General features: G+C 45.0%; 1 protein-coding gene across 1 annotated transcript; it reads left to right on the top strand.

Annotated features, from left to right (window-relative positions):
• Positions 1–496: 496 nt before the first annotated feature.
• On the top strand, positions 497–19,746 carry LOC119161954 (activating signal cointegrator 1 complex subunit 1-like). Its single transcript, XM_075879927.1, has 8 exons — positions 497–678; positions 1,579–1,714; positions 3,092–3,189; positions 6,774–6,949; positions 8,951–9,084; positions 10,544–10,684; positions 17,059–17,278; positions 19,456–19,746. The coding sequence occupies exons 3-8, from the start codon at positions 3,129–3,131 to the stop codon at positions 19,594–19,596; spliced, it is 873 nt and encodes a 290-aa protein (XP_075736042.1). The 5' UTR covers positions 497–678; positions 1,579–1,714; positions 3,092–3,128; the 3' UTR covers positions 19,597–19,746.
• Positions 19,747–21,779: the final 2,033 nt, after the last annotated feature.

The following is a 21,779-nucleotide window of genomic DNA, read 5'->3' as shown; positions in this document are numbered from 1 at the left end:
GGGGTTCAGATTCCCTTCCTCTCCCCTTTTTACTTAAGGCTTTCTTGTTCTGCGTGCGTCTGACACAGTAATTGTTTTTTAATCTCACAGCTTTCTGAGCACAGCTAACTTCCAATAAATCGGCTCAGTTATTTTGAATATTGCAGACGCCTAACAAACGAAAATATAGTCAAGATAGAAGAAATCAGTATAAGACACACCCCTTTCTGAATTATTTTCGATCTCTCACAAGAGCTTTTATGGAGCTCAAGTTCAGTACATTGGCGTGTCATACTTCAAGGGCTATGGTATCCTGTGGTAGACATGAATGATGGGCAGGTACGAAGAAATCTGCATCAAGAAAGCCCGACGGAGGAGCCGAAGCACTTAGCAATTCCTGCACGCGGCGCGCGGCGCTTTCAGCACTACGACTGCAGCGCCGTCACTGCGGGCAACGCGGAAGAGATCAGGCGGCGAGGCGCAGTCACGCCACTAAGCACTTCTAGTACACTCTAACCGTGGCTCGCCTGGTGGAACACAGCGCCTAGTTTTCCCAACATGAACGTGGATGTTCTGAACTGCGAGCTAATTTGGGTCAACGGTTCTTGCTACCGCAAACTGACCCCGATCAATCAATTTTCGCCGTCGCAAAATGTCGACACTGCGGACAAGCTGTCTACGATGTCGGTGCCGACGCAGGTGAGTGAGTTCTGTGGCCGCTGGGCAGTCGACCCGAACGCGCCGGTTAGTTTAGTGCAGTGGAGCCTTTCTTGATCGAACTGTCCACGTAAGTTGTTGCGAATCAATAGTATACTTGTCTCCTACTTACGTTGCGGCCGATACGGTCGTAAGCTTAGCGTATGCACGTAGTCTCAGTTGAACCGGATTACGGAATAGGCCTTATAAAAATGCTTGATGCACACGCGCATGATGAAACCTGGAAACCTCGGTGTGGTGCTTGTGCTCTACTGACAAAAACATGTTTTACTTTGGCATCGTTAAGCTGTGTTACTGATGTGAATGCTGCCTAGCTGTATTATCAGGGTCATTTTGATTGCGAAGCCAGAGAACTGTCAAATATCATGGCCATGTGGGCACGTTGATCACGATCAGGTCCGACCGAGGTGATCGAAGAAATCGCGATTTACGCCGAACTTGATTCAAGTTAGCTTTAACTGTCCAGCAGTGACTACTATTCATCGCTTTTAAGAAATACGATTAAATTAAAGTGACCATGGGGCTCTATCATTTGTGGCATAGTATTGGGCTTTCACAATTTTCTCGTTTGCAAACATTTGTGCTTGCTGTCCAACTGCTTTTAATGGTATGTGGCCTTGCTTGCAGCTTAAACTGTTCAAACATGTACGTAGTGCTGCTATCAGACTGAATTAAAACTATCGAGAAACATTATAGCAGCTTAATTTTAAGAGCTTAGCCACAGGGAACTTGGAAGGAAGGCATATCTCAAAGCTAATGCGTCTAAGTTCCCTACATAGTTGCACCTGATGGCTTTGGCGTAACAACTAACGCTAGTATTTGAGTTATTGCACATATGTTTTACTACGTAGCCCTGATGGCCCTGTTTTTTCATCCTTGTAGTAACTTCTTACGATGACGAGCCCACCTGCTTGGCACCCACAACGACTACTCGCCTTCTGTCAAACAACGACAGCTCGAATGGACGGCCGAAAGGATTCTTCCGCCGAACACACTACGTGCCGCAAAAATTTATTCCGTAAGTTGGCAAGGTGCACTCGTTATGTCTTTCACTCATTAAACATGAGTGGAATGTGCAGCGAATGTACTGTAAACGTGTGTGCATGTATATATGTATTTAGTGAACATTACATCATTGGAAGTAGTTGTTCACTATGCTAATGCTCAAACTTGCCATAGTGATGGCACTACGCAATGTCATCATGTATGTTTGGGTCGATGGTCGTAGTTTGTCACTTGAATCCTGCTCTTATTCGTTTGCCTATTGGTGCCCTTCTAGAGATGTCACACTCAAAACTCACGCCAATGTCGCACAGTACAGTTCCAATCGAGACCGAGCCCAATAGTCTAACATTTCTCAACAGTGATTGGCCCCCTTCTGCAGCTTGCACAAAGGAGCCGAAACTATCATGAAACTTTATCGAGATTAGGTCCAATTGTCATCAAAAGTGAACATGCAACACCAGTGTTAAGCCGCTTTTTAATGCACTGGTCCTCTGTGATGCTGGTCATGGTGATGTCTGCAAAACCTGCTCAATAGTATTCTATGTTTTTGTAATAATTATTTTTGTAAATAACTATGTTTTTTGTATGGATGTACTCTGAGTAGTTGGAAATAAAAGGAATTGAGCTGTTCGAAGTTTTCTTAGTGCAGCTTATTTCAAAATTTATGGTGTCCAGCTGTGAATCGGTTATCTTTTCTGAACAATCTCAGTATGCCCCGCAAGCACTGTTTATATGCTGTCGAATAAGCTCCGTCAGAGAATTTTCAATGTGAAGGACTGCCGAGTAGAAGATTTTTGTGGGCATTATCTCTAAGATGCCATGTAAATACTTCACATTCTGTTACATTTCTACATTCTGCACATTCTGTTGGAGCGGGAAGCTTCGCTCGGTGATTGACAGAGTGTAAACACGATGTTTTATACCGTCATTGTTTGCCCAATGCACTTGTGATGCATGCACGCAAGAGTCGTCACTTTGTCAGTTGGGATGACGGTGGAACCGCAGCTAAAAAAAAAACGTGACAAGACTAGCTGCTGCTTGAACCCTTACTGGCAGTTGACTCCAGGATACCACACACAGGACATAGAGAAGAATGCCCCCAGAAATGTGTGACGAAATGCGTGGGCACTGTGTTGCACTTTTTGTGATTAAGTGAGTTTCGCTATGTTTGTTGCATTTTGGACAAGGAAGCCGTACAGGTTCCAATACATCAACTAAATCTTTTAGAACTTGGTCATGATATTCATGTGCAGCTCTGGCACTTACTTGCTGAAGGCCTTCAGCAGCCAGATTTCGACCATGCCTTGACCTCGTGGCTTTCAAGTGCTGTGCTTCCTTGATGTGCTCTCGCAGTATTCACCATTTCTCGCTCCATTCGTCTTTCTTGAAGGCGGCTCTGTGGAAAGAAGCATGCCCGCAGGATTCAAATGGAAAGCGATACCAACACCCAAATCACGTTCCCCCCACCGGATTCAACCGAGGATGTTAGTAAGTGAACTTGTTTGTTCTGAATTTAGAGGGCACTGTAATATTTATCAGGCCACCGCCACATTATAAATGGGATGCTCATAGTATCAATGCATCCGTCTATGCAATGTGGACGATATGCCCACCAACTTACAGTTAAAGTGTATGCAACTGCAGTGAGCTACATAAATGTCGGAACCCTAAACCACCTCCAAAAATTTTAACATTTTTTAAAACATTATGATGAGTTCAGGATGCCATGATAATCAAACAACGCCAAATGCAGTGGCACTGCAAGCTGCAGCTTGGCCACCGAGAAAAAATTCCTTCTCCTCTCTAGGCCACTTGCTGGCTGTGACGTCAACATGTGCGTCTAGTCATGCCATGCATAAAAAGATCCTGCTTGTGTGCTCTCAGGCATACAGACTCACTGCTCTTTCTTGAGAAGGAACACTCGGCGGCGAAGAGATACGAGCCAAAGAACAGAGCATAGCGGAAGTAAGAGTGAAATGAGTGAGCGCCTTTCCTTTGTAATAAAATGCGTGTAATTCTGCTATTACGGCACCGCTTTGGAAAACTCTCTCTCTGCTACGTGTTTGTTGAAGATTTGCACTCAACTGCAACACCACAGTTTAATTGAGACCTCTGCTTTGGCTGGTTTAGGAGCCTTTTAAATTAACATGTCCCTGCAAAGAAATTGTGCAACTTGTGATTGGCGCCTCTGTCCACCTAATAATAGCTCTCGTAATTGGTGCATCCCCCCTTGCCCTCAACTCTTTCGTTACCACACCTATTCAAATTGATAACTGGTGATCGGATTGACGCTTTAGATAGTTCAATTTGGCATGTTCAACATGTTTGTAATTCACCCAGTACTTTCTAGTAGTTAGTCTAGCCGCTCAACTTTCAGAATCAGTTTGAATTTGCCCTTTTTGGCAACATACTGATTTTTGACAGACTCTACCGCGAGCCATTGTGCATGTGTTTTTGGGAAAATACACTTGGTAGGCAAACTTTACAGAAGTGTGTGCCCCATGTGGTTATGTTACAGTGCCGTCAAAGTTCTGTATTCAAAAGAACCTATGTAAGTGAAATATCAAATTAAGATGTCAGCTTAGCAATGTGACGGTGTTGAGCAGTACCATATTTACTCGATTCTACCGCGCCCTCGATTGTAACGCGCACCCGATTTCCACGACGAAAAAAAAAATTATGAGATCGATTGTAACGCGCACCTATTTTTCTCGCGGGCCCGCATGATCACACCACTCGAAAAAATGACTCCTTTCGGGAGCGTCTTCCATTTAAATATGAGGTACGGGGGGAAGCTTGTGCTCATCTGACGTGTAACAGAGTGTTGCCGTCACTATTGTTTTACCGTGGACCGACGTCAGCACGCGAACTTGCTTTGCCCCCTTCTTCTCGACGGTTGCGGTGCCAGGCATATCGAAGTAAAGAGGTGCCTGATCGGCATTCCCTATTTGCCCAAGCAGGTAGCCGTTGTTGTGCCGCAAGTTTAGGACGAACCTGTGAAAACTGTGAAGCTTTTTATCGTACTCCTTTGCAGAACTTTTCGCGTATGCCCGTTCACTTTCGGAGGAAGAAGTCTTTTCTCTTCATAAAGTTAGTTAGCCAGCACCTGCTCGCTTTAAACTGGCTCCGCATTAGACCTTTTTCTAAGGCTAACTGCATAGCCCGCACTTGGAGCAGTTCTGTCGTCACGGGCCGCTGTGCCGCTCGCTGCTCAAGCACATACTCGCCGAGCAGCTCTTCAATTTGCGGAAACCGACCCTGCTGTGGTCCACTGAAGCCTTTGCGTGAAGCTTTGCTGTCGACAATCTTCTGCTTTTGTTTCCGCCAGTCCCGCACGCACATTTCAAAAACTTCGAACGACCGCGATGCGGCCCGATCGCCCTCCGTTTCTGCACACGCGATGACTTCCCTTTTAAAAGCAGCATCGTGGTGCACTCGAGTTTTTAGAGCCGGCCGTTCCATGCCGTCGATGCTAATGCACTAAAAGATGACGAACTCTTCAGCACACGTACGAAGTGCCGCACATGGGAAACACATAGGCAGAAATAGCCGACGCGCATAGGGGGCGACCATTTTGAAAATGCCGATGGCAATAGAATGACCGTATTCATTTTTTTTTCGTACTCGATTCTAACGCGCATGCGATTTATGAACTCGCTTAACCGGAAAAAAGGTGCACGTTAGATTCGAGTAATTACGGTAAGTAATGATTGCCAGCATTTTGTCAGCCATTTGATAGAGAACTGTTGCTGGTATTCGAGGAAAACTTTTGAAAAAGTTATTTCTGATGGTCCGCCGCATCTAATGGAGGTGGCCTTCTCAACCAGTTTCGAGCAGGTTTGGTTTCGCTCGCATTGCTAAATCAGACACTGGGTTGCATCTAGTGTCACAGTCGGTACTGTGGCGGCGCCGTCACGCACACATGGGTGCGCACCAGCGCTGCCAAAAACATGCACAGCTCGAAAATGCCTTGCAACCACACCTGAATTTAGTGAGGACGAGCTTATAGAGTCTAATGATGACGGCTCCTCAACTTCAAGTTTTATGGTGTCGATGTCTTTCTTGCGTCAGCCTGAAGTATGTGCAACCATTCATGTGTTTGTTTTGTTGTCTACGGCCTCAAGTTGTCTTCTCTGCCGCAAGTGCGTCGCTGGTGACCTTTGTGCACAATCTTATAGCTACTCTGGTTACGGGCGAAATCCACACGTCCCTGAGGCGGGGAATGCTAATGCCTTCTGCAGAGCGTCTCCTCACAACAAGAAGGCCTCCGGAGCACCTCTTGATTATGACTACGAAGCAGCGCGAAATATTTTAGAACTGCGTGCGATATTGCTAATTATATACCTAATAGGATGTGCAAATATGCAAAGAAATGTGGTTTGATGCATATATTGAAACGCTGACCTATGCGAAGTGAGGTAGCTTATGGAAAGAGGTGACGCTAGATAAAATAGCAAAATTCATTAAACACCTGATGCATAGAGGGATGGTTCACATCACGACCATCGATCTATATTGTAGCACTTGCAAGCTCCTATTTAAAAAAAATTACTAAGGCGTCCATTAGTGTTTCATTAAAAATCCAGCAATGCTTCTCCACATCGCACAAGCAATGAAGCAGCAGCTGAGGCCCAATTTTCTTTGTCTAAGTGAATAGAAATATTTTGTACAACGTTTTTTATTTTTTATACTGTTTCTGGGTGATTTGTCTTTAGAGTGTATATTCTGAATTTTCTTTGTTCTGAATATTTTTCATATATAGTGTTTTTATTGCACTGTCTACCAGCTAGCAACCAAAGATTACACACTTTTCACATTTTAAAATATTTTCGTGGCTCTACACCATATATTTTCTTTTTTGGAAAGAGCATTTCGTTGTGCCAAATTTGGTATGCTGTAATGCATGCTGGAGTACTTTTCAAACTTGCAAAAGCTATTTTGCCGAGACATATAACCATTTTTTCGCGGTGACGAAAGATTTTATGCAGACGCCATGAACGACTGTGCATTCATCAATACTGATTGTCCAGTCACCTAGTACAGTTCAGTTTTCTTTATCTGTTTGTTCGCAGTTATCACTGGTCAAACGGAGGAAGATGTAGAGTCGGCACATCTTCGTATATCGGCCATTGTACGGGGCATGCGACAGCACGAGCACTTCACACACTTTGTGTGCTTTCCTCTGAACAACCCAAAGCTTGCCAACACGTTGGAGGAGTTTAAGGAGATTGTCGAGAAGTCATGCATGGTAAGAATACGGAGCGCACTGGCCTACGTAATGCCTAGGGTGACAGATAGCTGCTCTACTTGCTAAGGATTTGGGCCCAGGACCGTATAATTGCTAATACAATCACAATTGATGACAACGCAAATGCTGGTGTTTGTGCTGTTCTGACATCTCTCTAGTGTCCGCGTTTGCCCCGGTGTTGTATTACAGGATGTATCAAAATGATTTTTTTTGCAATCTAACTTGTAGTTGTCATGGTAACTTGGCATCGATGGTGTTAACGGTGTGGTGCTAGTTAGCTCAAGCTTGGGGAATGCCTTAGTTTGTACATTGGGGCAGTTGCAGAGGTGCTCAGTTTATGGCCTGGCTGGTGTGGTCCCTAAACGCTGTGCTAAAAGCTTTTCAAGGACTGTTTCATTGGTAAAGGGTACCCGAACCTCGATATAACCCATTTGGGCGCGAATAATGATGGATGATGGACTGTTTAAAATAGTGTCAAATTCATGCAGCTAACTCCCATGTACTCGATATTACATTCCAAGGAAGAAAATGAGGTAATTAGTTGTTTGATACAACTTCAACGATTGTTAAATATTGTAATTAAACCTTCCAATTTTTCTGGAATAATTCAGCTTTAGATTATTCACGAAGAGAATTTGATATTTGGCTTTAAATGCATGCCAAGTTTTTTGGTTGCATTTGTTTAGAGCCTAAAACAATAATATTTTTGAGATTGGTCCTGCATGGTACCAAAGTGATTCCCTGCAGCAATACGCAACACATTGAAGTTAAATTACCAGCAGTTGTCCACCCTGGAAGGCTTTACAGAAGTGCACCTTGTGTTTCAAACTATTTGAGGAAACACACGGTGCGTGACGCGCCTCTGTAGTTGGTGTGTACGATTGCACACACTGCCGCTGAAGTGTATTACTAAGTGTTGGTTATAACATATTAAATTAACACTCTGAAATCCCAAGCAAGCACTCACCTCCTCAGCAAGCCAAAGTGGTAGGCGAAGTGGAAGGAGGGGGGTGCTTTCCTGGAACAAAACCAAATTTAACAAGACGGTCACTGCAAAGTTTTTCTGTGAGATTCTCCTTGCTCTAGTTCATGGAAAAGCACATCAAGACAGCTCACAACCACAAGAAACTCAAAAGGAAACGCGATCAGACTGCAGAGGGCATGACGCGAAAGCACCTGCGATGTCGTCTATGCAACAACTTCAAGCAGCAAACACAGATATTTGAGGTTTTGCTTTTGCTGGCTACGTTGTCGTAGGTGCAGCCTTCAAATGCAGATCTTACACCAGGTTCATGATGCGACCATTATGCAGGGGAATAAGGAAAAGAAGAGAAAAAGATAGAAATTTGACAAGTTTCAGGCGCTTAGAGATCGGGCTGCTCAGCAGGGTTGGGTGTGTTGCAAGCAAGCCAGTGTTGCTTAATAAAGTGCATTGTTCAGTCAATAATTGTCGAGGTTTAAGATCCCAGAATTAGAATATTATTATGAGAGGCGCCGTAGTGGAGGGGTCCGGAAATTAGAATCGCCCGGTGGGCCGTGCTTTAACATGCACCTAAATCTAAGCGTAAGAGCCCTCGAGCATTTTCAGCTCCATCATTTCTTTCTCACGACCTGCAGGTCAGCAGTCGAGCACCATGGCCACTAGACCAGCAAGGCGCGTTTGTTGTTCGACGAGATGGTCCATGCTGCGCAATATTCAATAACATAACACAACGCGAAGAAGCAAGAGGTGCAAGGAAGGGCATTTGCAAAGCCAGTGTTGCAGGGATACAGCGTTTGATCGTTGTGCAGAGCACGAACCAGAGAGAGGTTTGCCATCTCGAAAGGGCACGGAGATTTGCAACTGGCAGTTAGATCAGTATGGGTGTTCGTTGAATTTCGCGACAGTCTCGCCGTGAAATTTCTTCGCTGTCGCCACCACGTTGATGAAAGTGCGTCAGCTTAAGATCTCCTTGGTCTGAACTTCACCTGCCCTCTTTTCCATTGGCTGTTCGCGCGCAGGCTAGAGGCCTGGACGAAAGCCTGTTTGTGAGCAAGCAGAAGCTGCACCTCACCATAGGCATGCTGGTGCTGCTCGACGCCAAGGAGTGCAGCAGGGTGCAAGGAGTGCTGGAAGGCTGCAAGGACCTGGTCAAGTGAGTGGGCTTGGCTCGTGCAGTGCAAACGTTCTTTTAGCTCCATTCAACTTGTCTAATAACCAGAAAGCTTCGAGGAACGGCACGAAATTCTCGCTACCGGTATTTTCAGCCAAACTGAAAGATTGGACTCTGAAATTGGTACACACAACCTTGATTTGTGACCGAAACTAGCGGAGAATGATGAATTTAATATGTTTTTCACCAGCTTCCGACTTTAGTGGCTGTGCCGTAAACTAGAGAGAGTGTAAAGTATGATGTCACCGGAAACAAGCGTGTCAATGACACCAACCTTTTGTAGCATCACTTAACCCATTCAAGTCCCGCTATGAATGGCATTGATGGCGACCAGTGCTCCTTTGTGGGGTAAACCCTTAAAGAGTGGGGCACATCTCGGTTTCTTTGTGGAAAAGGCAGAGTGGAATCTGCAGGACAGAAAAAACATACACCCTGCATCTGCTGTGCAGACTTTGATGTCATGGCTCGCCTGATGCCATGTAGCCACCGCATGCTGAAAATCCCCCCAAAGTACAGCCAACTGTTCAAAAATACTATGTGGATTGCTCAATTTATTGGAACAGTCGCACTTTGCGACTCCGTACTCAGCATTCCGCATCACTCCCATACTGGTGTCAAATAGCAAGCATCGACTGGCCTTCTTGCGTCAGTGCCATCTAGTGGATAAACAATAAATGGTGATGACCATATTGGTCGCCCTAAGACACTTCTTGCGTGCAAATTTTGTTTTCTTTTGCCATAACCACAGCGCTGTTATTACTCATAGCCACCCTGTCCATATATGTTTTGGCAGATTGAGATCTTGTTAAATAACCACGCAACTGTAGATATGTGTGCAAATGCTTGTGTCTCTGACATGCTGAGTGCATTCTCACTCCTACTAGTGTGTGGAATATGGTACAAAGCAGCCATATAGGAACTATATTATGCCAATGTTGTTAAAAAAGGCCTTTATTAGACTGTTGGATGCCATTTAGACCCTGCTAGACTGTCTGACGTCCCCTTTTTTCCTCGCACTAGCTGGCGTTTTTTCTGTTGGTTCGAGTGCGCTTGTGATGGAATCAGCAGCTAGCGTCTTAGATATGCAAGGCTGCTCTGCGAGCTGTACTCTGGAAAAAATGTCGGCTCTGCCCACAGCCATTGGTGTCCCTCCCACGGAGAGCATTTGCATAAGTGCTTTGTCCAATAGCGCTTACTCATTTCCGTGACGTCAAGCACTTCTCTCGAGTGGTTCAGATAGTTTAATTTCTCATGCGGACACACGTTCATGTTGCTTGTTCTTTAGGCTGGAAACTTGGACGTCGTGGTTAATGTTACCAGGAATGCAGGACCTTGCACGCACACCGTGATGTGCGGTCGTGGGAATCTTGAGACACATACCAGAAAAGGGATCAGGGGGAAACCGCATTGCCATGTTTCTGCTTCATCCTTTTCGAAACAGGACGATATTGGAAGACGAGCCCCTGATGGTGCGTGTACACGGCCTCGAGATCATGAACGATGACGAGAGCGAGGTGGACGTGCTCTACGCCAAGGTGTCGTCCTGGAGCAATGAGGGATCGTCACGATCTCCCGAGAAGAAGTGAGTGTGGGAAGCGGGGGGGGGGGGGGGGGCTTAGGTGAACACTGCTTATTTCACCTTGAATGGTGCGAGATATCACAAAAGGTGAGATGCACAAAAAGAGGAAACCCTAGGGATTCAAAAGGGTTCTTTGCATCACCAGGGTTCGTCACATCAAGAGGTATGCTTGTTGTGAAGGGTGTCTGTACTAAAAGTTCGTAGTATTTTTTAGCACACGTGCTGGATAGTGAGGCATCTAAAATTAAGTACAGTTGACTCTCGTTTATTCAAACTCGAAGAGACCTCTGAATTTTGTTTGATATATCAAGAAGTTTGAATTATTAGAAGTTCTCACATAGATGGCTCTGGGTGAGGTGACACCACGCCTTATGATTAGGCATTGATTTTATCACATTTAAAAATTTTGAACCCTAACTGCACGCAATGAACAGAAAGCAGAGGGGCAAGGTCCACTAGTTTATTTGCCATTTATTGCTGATCAGATATTTTAAATAAATCTAGAATTGCCAATTGCTTCTTTGCTCTATGTGCCTTCAGCACAAAACTCTCTACGGCAGTTGAGAAGCATCACCATTTGACATGCGTGTGCTTTGTTTCAAACATTTGTTTACGAGCAAAGCCTTTTTCTTTGAAGGCCTGAGATGCTTTTTTTTTTCATTTTTAGTGTGTTAGAATCGTATAAGCACGAAAACTTTTAAACAGTAGTGGGAAAGCAGCGGATATTTTCTGGTACGGAACTGCAAAAAGTATGAATTGACCGAATGATAGAGTTTGAAGTAAGAAGCTTTTAAATACATTGAAAGAATAGAGGGCCAACCAAAAAATTTAATTTTATTTGAAGTAACTGAAAGTTTGAATTATCGCGAGTCTACTGTAATGTACATTTACATGGGTACTTATGCATTTTGCCCCTGTCGGACATGTGGCTGCTGCAGCAAGTTCACATGATATGCACAAACAACTGTCACACATTAATCTGCTATAACCCTGTTTGAATGTATTGCTGAGAGGGTGTGGCGGCAGTTTAGCGGCCAAGGAGTTGCACTTTAAGCTGAAAGTTGCAGTCATATTTGCAAGGTATTGCAGCGCGCGAACAAAGGAAAAAAGGACAGGGTAGACAGAAAGAGTGCTGACTTCCAACTAACTTTATTTCACAGAGTGGCAAGAATTTATACGTCTAAAAAGGAAGATTACAGAGCATGAAGGTAAAAAACAAGCCTAATCTACACACCAGTAACACGTGTGACGGGTCCTCTAATGCCTCAAAGCCCAGCCAGGTAATCACGTTCAGCCTGTGATAAAGCAACCGATGAAGTGCTTACGCATTTATCTCCTAGCACATGTATTTTTACGGCTTCGATAATTTCTCGGGCAAGCTGGTCCCTGTGCTTTGCCAATATAGAGCACTGATAAAAGAGGGGGTTGCACCCACAATCTCGGCAATGAATGCCAAGATGCCCTTGTACCACATTGTGCACATTGTTTCGGCGTTCTTGGAGGAAGTCGTTTATGCACCTGCCGGTTTGGCCGACATGGACGCACCCACACGTCAGTGGAATCAAGTATACGACTCCCACTGCGCTTGGGACGTAGCATGTCCTCTGCGCGACAGAGCACGCGGCAGAATTTGCGCGAGGTGTATTGACCCGTTTGCAAAGCTTCTGCAATTTTTCTGGTGCTGAAAAAACAACAAAAACGTTGGCGTCTCGAGCAATCTTCTTTAGCCTGTGTGAGACGTCGTGCACGTACGGTAGTACGACAGGCCGGCTCTTTCTGATGCTGTTGCGCTTATCTGGTTTGTCGCCTCGCTTCACGACAGTGACCAGCTTTTCCCCGACTGAAACGAGAACGTGTGCGGGGTAACCGGCTTTGGTGAGGCACTCCACTTGTAGAGCAAAGCTGCGGTGTACCATGTGGGGGCAGAACTTCTTTAAGGCGTTGGCAAGGCAGAGGTTAGCAATGCCCCGCTTTACCAATTTAGAGTGAGCTGAGCCGAAAGGCAGAAGTGGCTTGCCGCTTCTTGGTTCATACATCCAGCAAACATGTCGGGGTTCTAGCAAAAGCTTCAAATCTAGAAATTTCATGTTGTTATCAGTGGGTGATTCATATGTTAGAACTAATGGTTTCAGGCACTCTCGGAAAACAGTCAACACGTCAGAGGAAATGGTCTGAAAATTTTGACTGTCTCATTTCAACAACACTAAATAATCGTCAACAAAACGGCAGACTTTAAAAGCCACAGAGTCATCAAGTTTGTTTGACAAGACACGATCATGATGTGCTAGAAATATGTCACTGAGAATGGGTGCCAAGCATGAACCAATACATACTCCACTTTTTTGTAAGTAGTTTTTGTCATCCCATGATACAAAAGTGGCCTTCAAATAGAAGCTGAGTAACTCTAATGATCCGAAGTTGTCTATGGATTTCTCTACACATTGTAGTAGTTGATCATGCGGCAAATAGTAATACGTCCTTAATATCCACAGACATTGCCTGGAGTCCTGTGTTAGTTCGCTCAATAATGTCAATAACAGCGTCAGAGTTTTTGACCAAAAAAGGGTCGTCTATTGTTAAATTTTTTTAGCTTTTCTTACAAGAAAAGTGCTACCGACTTTTGCCAGGTACCCCTTTCTATTACATTGACCCGCAAAGGGCAGTCAATTTTGTGAGTTTTCGCAGAAAAGAACAAGTCAAGGCTAAGCTTTTTGCAGCTGTCTATCGCCTTTGAAAGCTTCTGAAGCTCAGATCCCCGGCTAGAGTTTTCGCACGCTTCTTAAGCTTATTCAGACAAATTTTATCACTCTCGTTGAAAAGAGACTGCATTGCCTGTATGGCCTTCACCTTAAACATTGAACGAGGAAGAACCGCAAAACCACCCCCCTTGTCAGCCTGCAGAAGTGACAAGGAATGTGCCTTTAGGTACGCGACCAGTGCCTCCTGTATTGACAACTTTGTTCAAGGGCTTACATCTCGATAGCACCTGCACGCCTTGGGCAACACATCTATCACATTCAGAGTCGGGAGCATGATGGGCGACTTGCCTGAAAAGAGTGAGGAGCTCGTGCGGTGTTCTTGAAGGTGCCACCGCGTACTTTGGTCCGAGGCATAGGGTGTGCTTAACGTTGTCGGGAAAAAAGGTATCCCCGAGAACATGCACAAGTTCCCTAGCAGCTGGAGACTTCCTTGGTGTGATGGCCCGCAGGTAACTGAGCGTCTGACGCCACATGAACTCAACGTTTCGGTCTACGAGGCTTGAGAGTTCACGACACTTCTTTTGTTAAACTGCTGTGCGTTCGTTCCCTAGGATTCGTAGTTGCAGGGCTTGACAGTACAGGCGAGCTTGCCAGAGCCATTCTGAGCGTAGAATCTTGGATACTCTTAAACCACGCTTTTCTTCCCGACAACGTTAAGCACACCCTATGCCTCGGACCAAAGTACGCGGTGGCACCTTCAAGAACACCGCACGAGCTCCTCATTCTTGTCAGGCAAGTCGCCCCTCGTGCTCCCGACTCTGAATGTGATAGATGTGTTGCCCAAGGCGTGCAGGTGCTATCGAGATGTAAGCCCTCGAACAAAGTTGTCAATACAGGAGGCACTGGTCGCGTACCTAAAGGCACATTCCTTGTCACTTCTGCAGGCTGACAAGGAGGGTGGTTTTGCGGTTCTTCCTCATTCAATGTTTAAGGTGAAGGCCATACAGGCAATGCAGTCTCTTTTCAACGAGAGTGATAAAATTTGTCTGAATAACTTAAGAAGCGTGCGAAAACTCTAGCCGGGGATCTGGGGCTTCAGAAGCTTTCAAAGGCGATAGATAGCTGCAAAAAGCTTAGCCTTGACTTGTTCTTTTCTGCGAAAACTCACAAAATTGACTGCCCTTTGCGGGTCATTGTAACAGAAAGGGGTACCTGGCCAAAGTCGGTAGCACTTTTCTTGTAAGAAAAGCTAAAAAAATTTAACAATAGACGACCCTTTTTTGGTCAAAAACTCTGATGCTGTTATTGACATTATTGGGCGAACTAACACAGGACTCCAGGCAATGTCTGTGGATATGAAGGACATGTATTACTATTTGCCGCATGATCAACTACTACAATGTGTAGAAGAATCCATAGACAACTTCGGATCATTAGGGTTACTCAGCTTCTATTTGAAGGCCACTTTTGTATCATGGGATGACAAAAACTACTTACAAAAAAGTGGAGTATGTATTGGTTCATGCTTGGCACCCATTCTCAGTGACATATTTCTAGCACATCATGATCGTGTCTTGTCAAACAAGCTTGATGACTCTGTGGTTTTTAAAGTCTGCCATTTTGTTGATGATTATTTAGTGTTGTTGAAATGTGACAGTCAAAATTTTCAGACCATTTCCTTTGACGTGTTGACTGTTTTCCGAGAGTGCCTGAAACTATTAGTTCTAACGTATGAATCACCCACTAATAACAACATGAAATTTCTAGATTTGAAGCTTTTGCTAGAACCCCGACATGTTTGCTGGATGTATGAACCAAGAAGCGGCAAGCCACTTCTGCCTTTCGGCTCAGCTCACTCTAAATTGGTCAAGCGGGGCATTGCTAACCTCTGCCTTGCCAACGCCTTAAAGAAGTTCTGCCCCCACATGGTACACCGCAGCTTTGCTCTACAAGTGGAGCGCCTCACCAAAGCCGGTCACTGTCGTAGCGAGGCGACAAACGAGATAGCGCAACAGCGCCAGAAAGAGCCGGCCTGTCGTACTACCGTATGTGCACGACGTCTCACACAGGCTTAAGAAGATTGCTCGAGACGCCAACGTTTTTGTTGTTTTTTCAGCACCAGAAAAATTGCAGAAGCTTTGCAAATGGGTCAATACACCTCGCGCAAATTCTGCCGCGTGCTCTGTCGTGCACAGGACATGCTACGTCCCAAGCGCAGTGGGAGTCGTATACTTGATTCCAGTGACGCGTGGGTGCGTCTATGTCGGCCAAACCGGCAGGTGCATAAACGACTTCCTCTGAGAACGCCGAAACAATGTGCACAATGTGGTACAAGGGCATCTTGGCATTCATTGCTGAGATTGTGGGTGCACCCCCCTCTTTGATCAGTGCTCTATATTGGCAAGGCACAGGGACCAGCTTACCCGAGAAATTATCGAAGCCGAAAAAATACACGTGCTAGGAGATAAATGCGTAAGCACTTCATCGGTTGCTTTATCACAGGCTGAACGTGATTACCTGGCTGGGCTTTGAGGCATTAGGGGACCCGTCACACCTGTTACTGGTGTGTAGATTAGGCTTGTTTTTTACCTTCATGCTCGGTAATCTTCTTTTTTAGATGTATAAATTCCTGCCACTGTGTGAAATAAAGTTAGTTGGAAGTCAGCGCTCTTTCTGTCTACCCTGTCCTTTTTTCCTTTGTTCGTGCGCTGAAACACCTTGCAAATATGACTGCACAGCAACTGGCCCAAGCTTCCACTCTTGAAAGTTGCAGGTTTGATCCCAGGCCATCACGGCTACATTTCAATGAGTTGCATCAACATATGCATGCTTAGAATTAGGTGCGTGTTAAATGTTCAGTGATCTACCTCGAGGCACGAAAATTGTTATGGAGAAAAATATGCCCACTTTTCTATGTGACCATGCTGCCTAAAGAATTTAGCGAATACGTGCTGTAATAAGGAAGTTACAAGGATTAGAACATCCATTTCAGCTGGTTTCAAGTTTTAGTGCGGCCTCACGACCCTTCTCCGCCAGAGGGAGGCCAAAGGCATGGCCCGTGATCGGCACGCAGCCAGCGACCGCGCAGGGCATCCCCAACATGAGCACATGTCATGGCGGCGCACTCAAGAAGCGCAGATTGAGGAGCACCCTTCCCCTAGTGGAGATGTCTCTTTACCTCGGAGGCTTTCGTTCTGGCCATACCGCTTCTCTCTCATCTCGGGCTCTACAAAATGGCAGAGGGCAGCACAAGAGAATGAAAATGTGGACTGCGCAGCCAGAACTGCATCACTATAGGGCCAAGGCACTGATTTGTTGGGCAAATGACCAATCGACAAGCTCAGTGGCTTGTGAAGTTGGCCATGGGCAAGCTTGCATGACTGCGCGTATGAGGGGAATTGGTCATGTGAAAAAAATAGGCTCAGGAGCTGTTGTTCGAAATGGAGGGTCTGCAGTGTGCTCAGCGCTATAACATTCGGAAAATGTGAAAACCATGGTGTACGTACTAATTGGCGAGTTTACTAGAGGGGTGTAAAAAAAAGAAGTTGGAGCCTGTTTATTGGCCATTTAAAAAACCATAGGTACTTGAAGTTAATAATTGATAATCTGCAACAACATACATCACGATCATATTGTGGTGTTACTACCCCGAATTCAAGGTACTGCCACTCAATGCAGGTGCAGGCTGCAGCAGCTTGCAGACGCTGTGGCCCAGCGCTTCTTGGACTCCGGGTTTATGCTGCGTCAGCAGGAACGAGGTCACGGACCTGAGCACGTCAAGCTGCACATGACCATCATGAACACCCGACTTCGGGAGAAGCGCTTTGCCATTGAAAACACGACTGTGCCACCCACACGAAAACCCCGCAACTCCTTTGACGCCCGCACCATCATAAAGGTTAGAGCACTTAACTGTTTTGTTACCACGTGAAAATGTTTTTTTTTTTTTTTTAATATGCCTCAGGCAGATTGTTCTTGCCAGTTTGAAAAGTACTCCAGCCCACATTGCAGCATACCAAATTTCGCTCAATGAAATGCTCTTTTCAACAAATAAGCATTGTGGAGAAACAGAAATATATTGGAATAAAGAAAAATACGAAAATTGTGTATTGTTTGGTGGCCAGCTGGAAAACAGTACTATAAAAAAAATATACTGTATGCAAAAATATCAAAATATACATTTTGAGCGTAAATGACCCAAGAACAGTAATAAAAGCAATAAATATTGCATGAAATGTTTCTATTCACACAAAGAAAGAAAATCGAAACCGAGGTGCCGCATGCGGTGAATCATTGCTTCGTTTTTCGTAGACACAAGTCAACTCGTACACTTTTCTCAGTAAATTTTAGTTCCTTTTTTGTGACAAGAACCTGCAGGGGTTCTAATATAGATGTATACCAGTAATGTAAATGATTCCTTCATAATTCAGATGTCCAATTAACTTTGCTATTTCGCCTAGCGTCACCTCTTTCCATGAGCCACCTCACTCCGCATAGGTTGGCGTTCCAAAATATGCAGCAAAGCATCTTTCTTTGCATATTTGCACATCATATAAAGAAAAAAAAAAACAATACGGCTTGCAATTCTGAAACCTTTTCCACTGCTCCGTAGTCAACGACAAGATGTGCTCCAGGGACCTGCTTGTTGCGATGAGAAGAAGCTCTGCTGCTGGCATCAGCACGCTGCGCCTCAGCAAAGTGTGAACCTCGCTGAGGCACTATAAGATTGTGCACAAAGGTCAGCAGCTACACAATTGTGGTGGCGGAGAAGACTTGAGGCCGTAATCATAACAAACCTACAATAGGCTGTGGATGTCTCAGGCTGACGCAAAACATCATCGCCATGAAATTTTGAAGCTAAGGAGCGTTCATCCTGGGACTCAATTCAGTTGCGGTTGCAAGACAATTTCAAGTGGTGCGTGTTTTTGGCAGCGCAGGTGAGCACACATGCGTGCGTGACCATGACACTGTTGCAGAGATTAGTGATACTAGATGTAGTCTCGTGTGTGATACATCTATACAAGCTAAACCAAAACTATTGCAAACTGGCTGAGAAGGCCACCTCCACATTTTATTATGCGGTGGACCTTCGGAAATGATTTTTTGTAGGAAGTTATCTTTGAGTTACAGCAATAGCTCTCTATCAAATTACAGTCATAAATTTCTGGCAATTATTACTGTTCAACACTGTTAGATTGAGAACCACACACCTTAATGTGATATTTCACTGGCACAGGTTCTTTGATTACAGAACTTTGATGTTACTGCAGCATAACCAAAAGAGGCACGCACGTCTGTCAAGTTTGCCTACCAAGTGCATTTTCCGAACAGCAAGGCACATTGGTTAACGCAAAGGTCTGTCAAAAATCACTGTGTTCACAGTGGAGCATGATATGAACCCAGGCCTTTTGTGTAGGTTTTATGTGGCGGTCGAATATTCTACCACAAAGCCACGCCAATTCTTGGAACTCCTTCTCGAAAAGACCCTATACAGGCAACGTGTCGAGCAAGGAGTCGTGTTGGTAGGTGCAGGGTAACATGGTGGAAAGACAAATAGCACCAGGCATCACACAATGTGAGTTTTGCAACAAGTGGGTGTTTTGAAGCAACGCTTCAACACAGCCCCCATTTGCAGATTTTTCATCGCAAGCTTCCATCTTCTCCCTCCTATTGTTTTTTTTTTTTTGAGTGGGTGCTTTAACGCCTTGCCCCAGTTAAGAAAGGCCCACCATAACTTGTCATTAGCCATAGCATGAAGAGTGCACATAATGCCTTACAGATGTGTAGCGGGTACCTCGATTCTACACGAAATTATGAATAATGGCATAGTGGGTACTTTCCCACTACCGTTGAGCTATTTTGATTACAGTGTAATGGGTACCTTGAAATCTTACTTGTACTGGTTGGCCCCAAGAAACTTTTCAACGGGATCTAGAGGGGTTACTCTAGCTTTTGCTCTGCCCTTGTTTCATGTTCCGTGCAGGCCGGGCATTTTTTATTGACAAGGGAAGTGGTATTTGAACGTGCTGCCACTATGGGTTTAACCTATTGCTTCCTCCCTCTGTGTTTATGCAGCACAACCACGACTTCAACTTTGGGCGTGTTCACATCCCCAGCATCAACGTGGTCGACCCGCACAACTGCGAGAAAGACGGATTTTATAAGAAGATCGCCGAACTTGCGCTGCCAAAACTACTGCAGACGCAGCAGCAGTGACAGTTTGCCACCACAGCATCCCGTTACCAGTCATTTTCCAAAATTGTACAAATGTGTGTCGGTAATCATGATTTGCGTGCTTAGGAAGTATGCACCGTCTGTGAACCACAGCCTTCAGTTATTCTATGCATAATAAAGAATGCAAATGAAGCCTTGTTTTTCTCATGTTGCTGTGTCATCAATATTTACAAGTAAGCACCTTAATGCATGTACATATGTCAGTCTCTGTGAAACCTGCTTAAATGTCAAGGGATACGGTAGTTTCAGGTTTTGCATGAGTTTACTCGTATTGTATACCCGCCACGGTGGTCATGGTGCTCAAATGTTTATCCGAAGGTCGCGTGATCGAATCACGGCCGCAGTTGTGATGAATGCGGAAACGACTGAGGCCTGTGTCAAGGTGAAAGAACCCTGTGTGGTCGAAATTTCCGGAGCCCATCATTTCGGCTTTCTTTATAATCATATGATAGTTTTGGAAAATCCCAACAGTCAATGAAAACATCATGCATGCCGATCTTCCAGGGTCATGGTGATGGTAAACAATTTAAAGAACAGGTCAAGTTGTCATGACAGCACAAACACGCAAGACATCGATTTAAAAAGCACTGCAGCAAATATCGGAGGACTAGCTAAATCGCGATAGCGGTGGGAAATGTGGAAATCACTACACATGTCGCATTTCGCAAATTGGAATGGCTTGCAAGATCGAAGGGTTTTCGGTAACGCGTTTCCTGAACGCTGTTTTCTATTCGTCAATTATTCCAAAACCGAACTGCCCCGAGAAAATGAAAAAACACGAGCTTGTTATTCACCACGAGTTGACTCAATTGAATCAGGAAGGCCGTGTGGCAGTAGACGGCTCGGAAGTGTTCCATTAGGCGAACTGCTGAATCGCTTTCACTATCCGTACCATCTTTCGTAAATCAATTGCCGCGACACAATTCAGCGGCGTACACCAAACCTTTCAAGCTAACTGTCTGACGTAAGATAGCTGCTGTAAGCATATTGCACCGTTCGGAAGACCGACGCTGCGCCGATTTCCCGGCATCTCTATTATTGCATGTTATTTTTTTTCTCTTTATCCGACGCAGGCAGCGCTAAAGCTCCTCCACCAAAAGCGAGGCACGACATCAAACCTCTGCTACGCTGCGAGCTTGTGATTACATTTCTTCTCGTGTCCGATTTGCGAGGTGAAAGCCAACGCCGCGATTATCGACATTCTTATCACGTACACACGTAAAACTCGAACGGTTCGTTCACCCGCAAGCTCAGCTCTAAGCGAACGTGTCACTTTAAGCTGAATCTGCGCGCACGTGCAAGCACGCACTGGTCGCTAGAGAAAGAATGACATCACGCCTCTACGTAATGAAGGGCCATCGAGTTGCGAATTCGGTTAATAACCACCTATTGTGCAGCACCACGTTGAAGAGGCCTCGGTGTTTCAAATTTAAGCCTAACCGGAGAGGGCGTTGCTTGTTAAAAACAAACAGTAAAGCAAAAAATACATGAATAGAGGAGGGTGCAGCGCCCTTCTCTCCCAACGCAAGCAATCCGCAGGGCAATTAAAGAAACAAAGGACTAAAAGAGAGGCGACAGCGCGCTCTACTCTCGTCGACAAGCTATTTTTTTTTGGCGCGCTGTTTTAACGATAGCGTATTTTTCGCGCCGGTTGACGGTGGCTGGAAAAATTTTTTTCCGCACATAACTTATGCTGGAAAAATTTTAAAAATAGCGGGCGCCCATTAAAGGTTGGCAAAGAGCTGGCACGACCGTTGTAAACATGGCGGCCGCCATCTTCAGAGCGAACAACGCATTTAAATGGGCTCGACCCCCCCCCCCCCCCCCCAACCCGTTCTCTAAGTTGGGCCTATGCACTCCTCACTAAAAAAAAATATTTTACTTTGCAAGTTTTGGAAATTTGGCGAATAATAGAGGGTAACTTCACGAAGCAAATTAACATTCGCTTTCATTTCCTTTAGTGTTTGAGTAAAACTGCTTACTAGCGCAGCCAGTTGGTGATGAAGGGCGAAGGCCCAAAGGCCCTGCAAAGTTTGTGACTACTGTGAGCCTAAACTTTTAAAAAGTGGCATGTGTGAAAATGTGACATGCAATCCAGATGTGAACAAAGTAATAACTCCCTTGAAGCAAAAATGAAATCAGCTCTCATAAATATGAAAAATTTA

This window comes from Rhipicephalus microplus, chromosome X (genome assembly GCF_043290135.1).
Source record: "Rhipicephalus microplus isolate Deutch F79 chromosome X, USDA_Rmic, whole genome shotgun sequence".
In the NCBI taxonomy this organism is placed as follows: domain Eukaryota; kingdom Metazoa; phylum Arthropoda; class Arachnida; order Ixodida; family Ixodidae; genus Rhipicephalus; species Rhipicephalus microplus.
The sequence above is the reverse complement of the archived record's forward strand: the minus strand, read 5'-3'. Positions and strand labels throughout refer to the sequence as shown.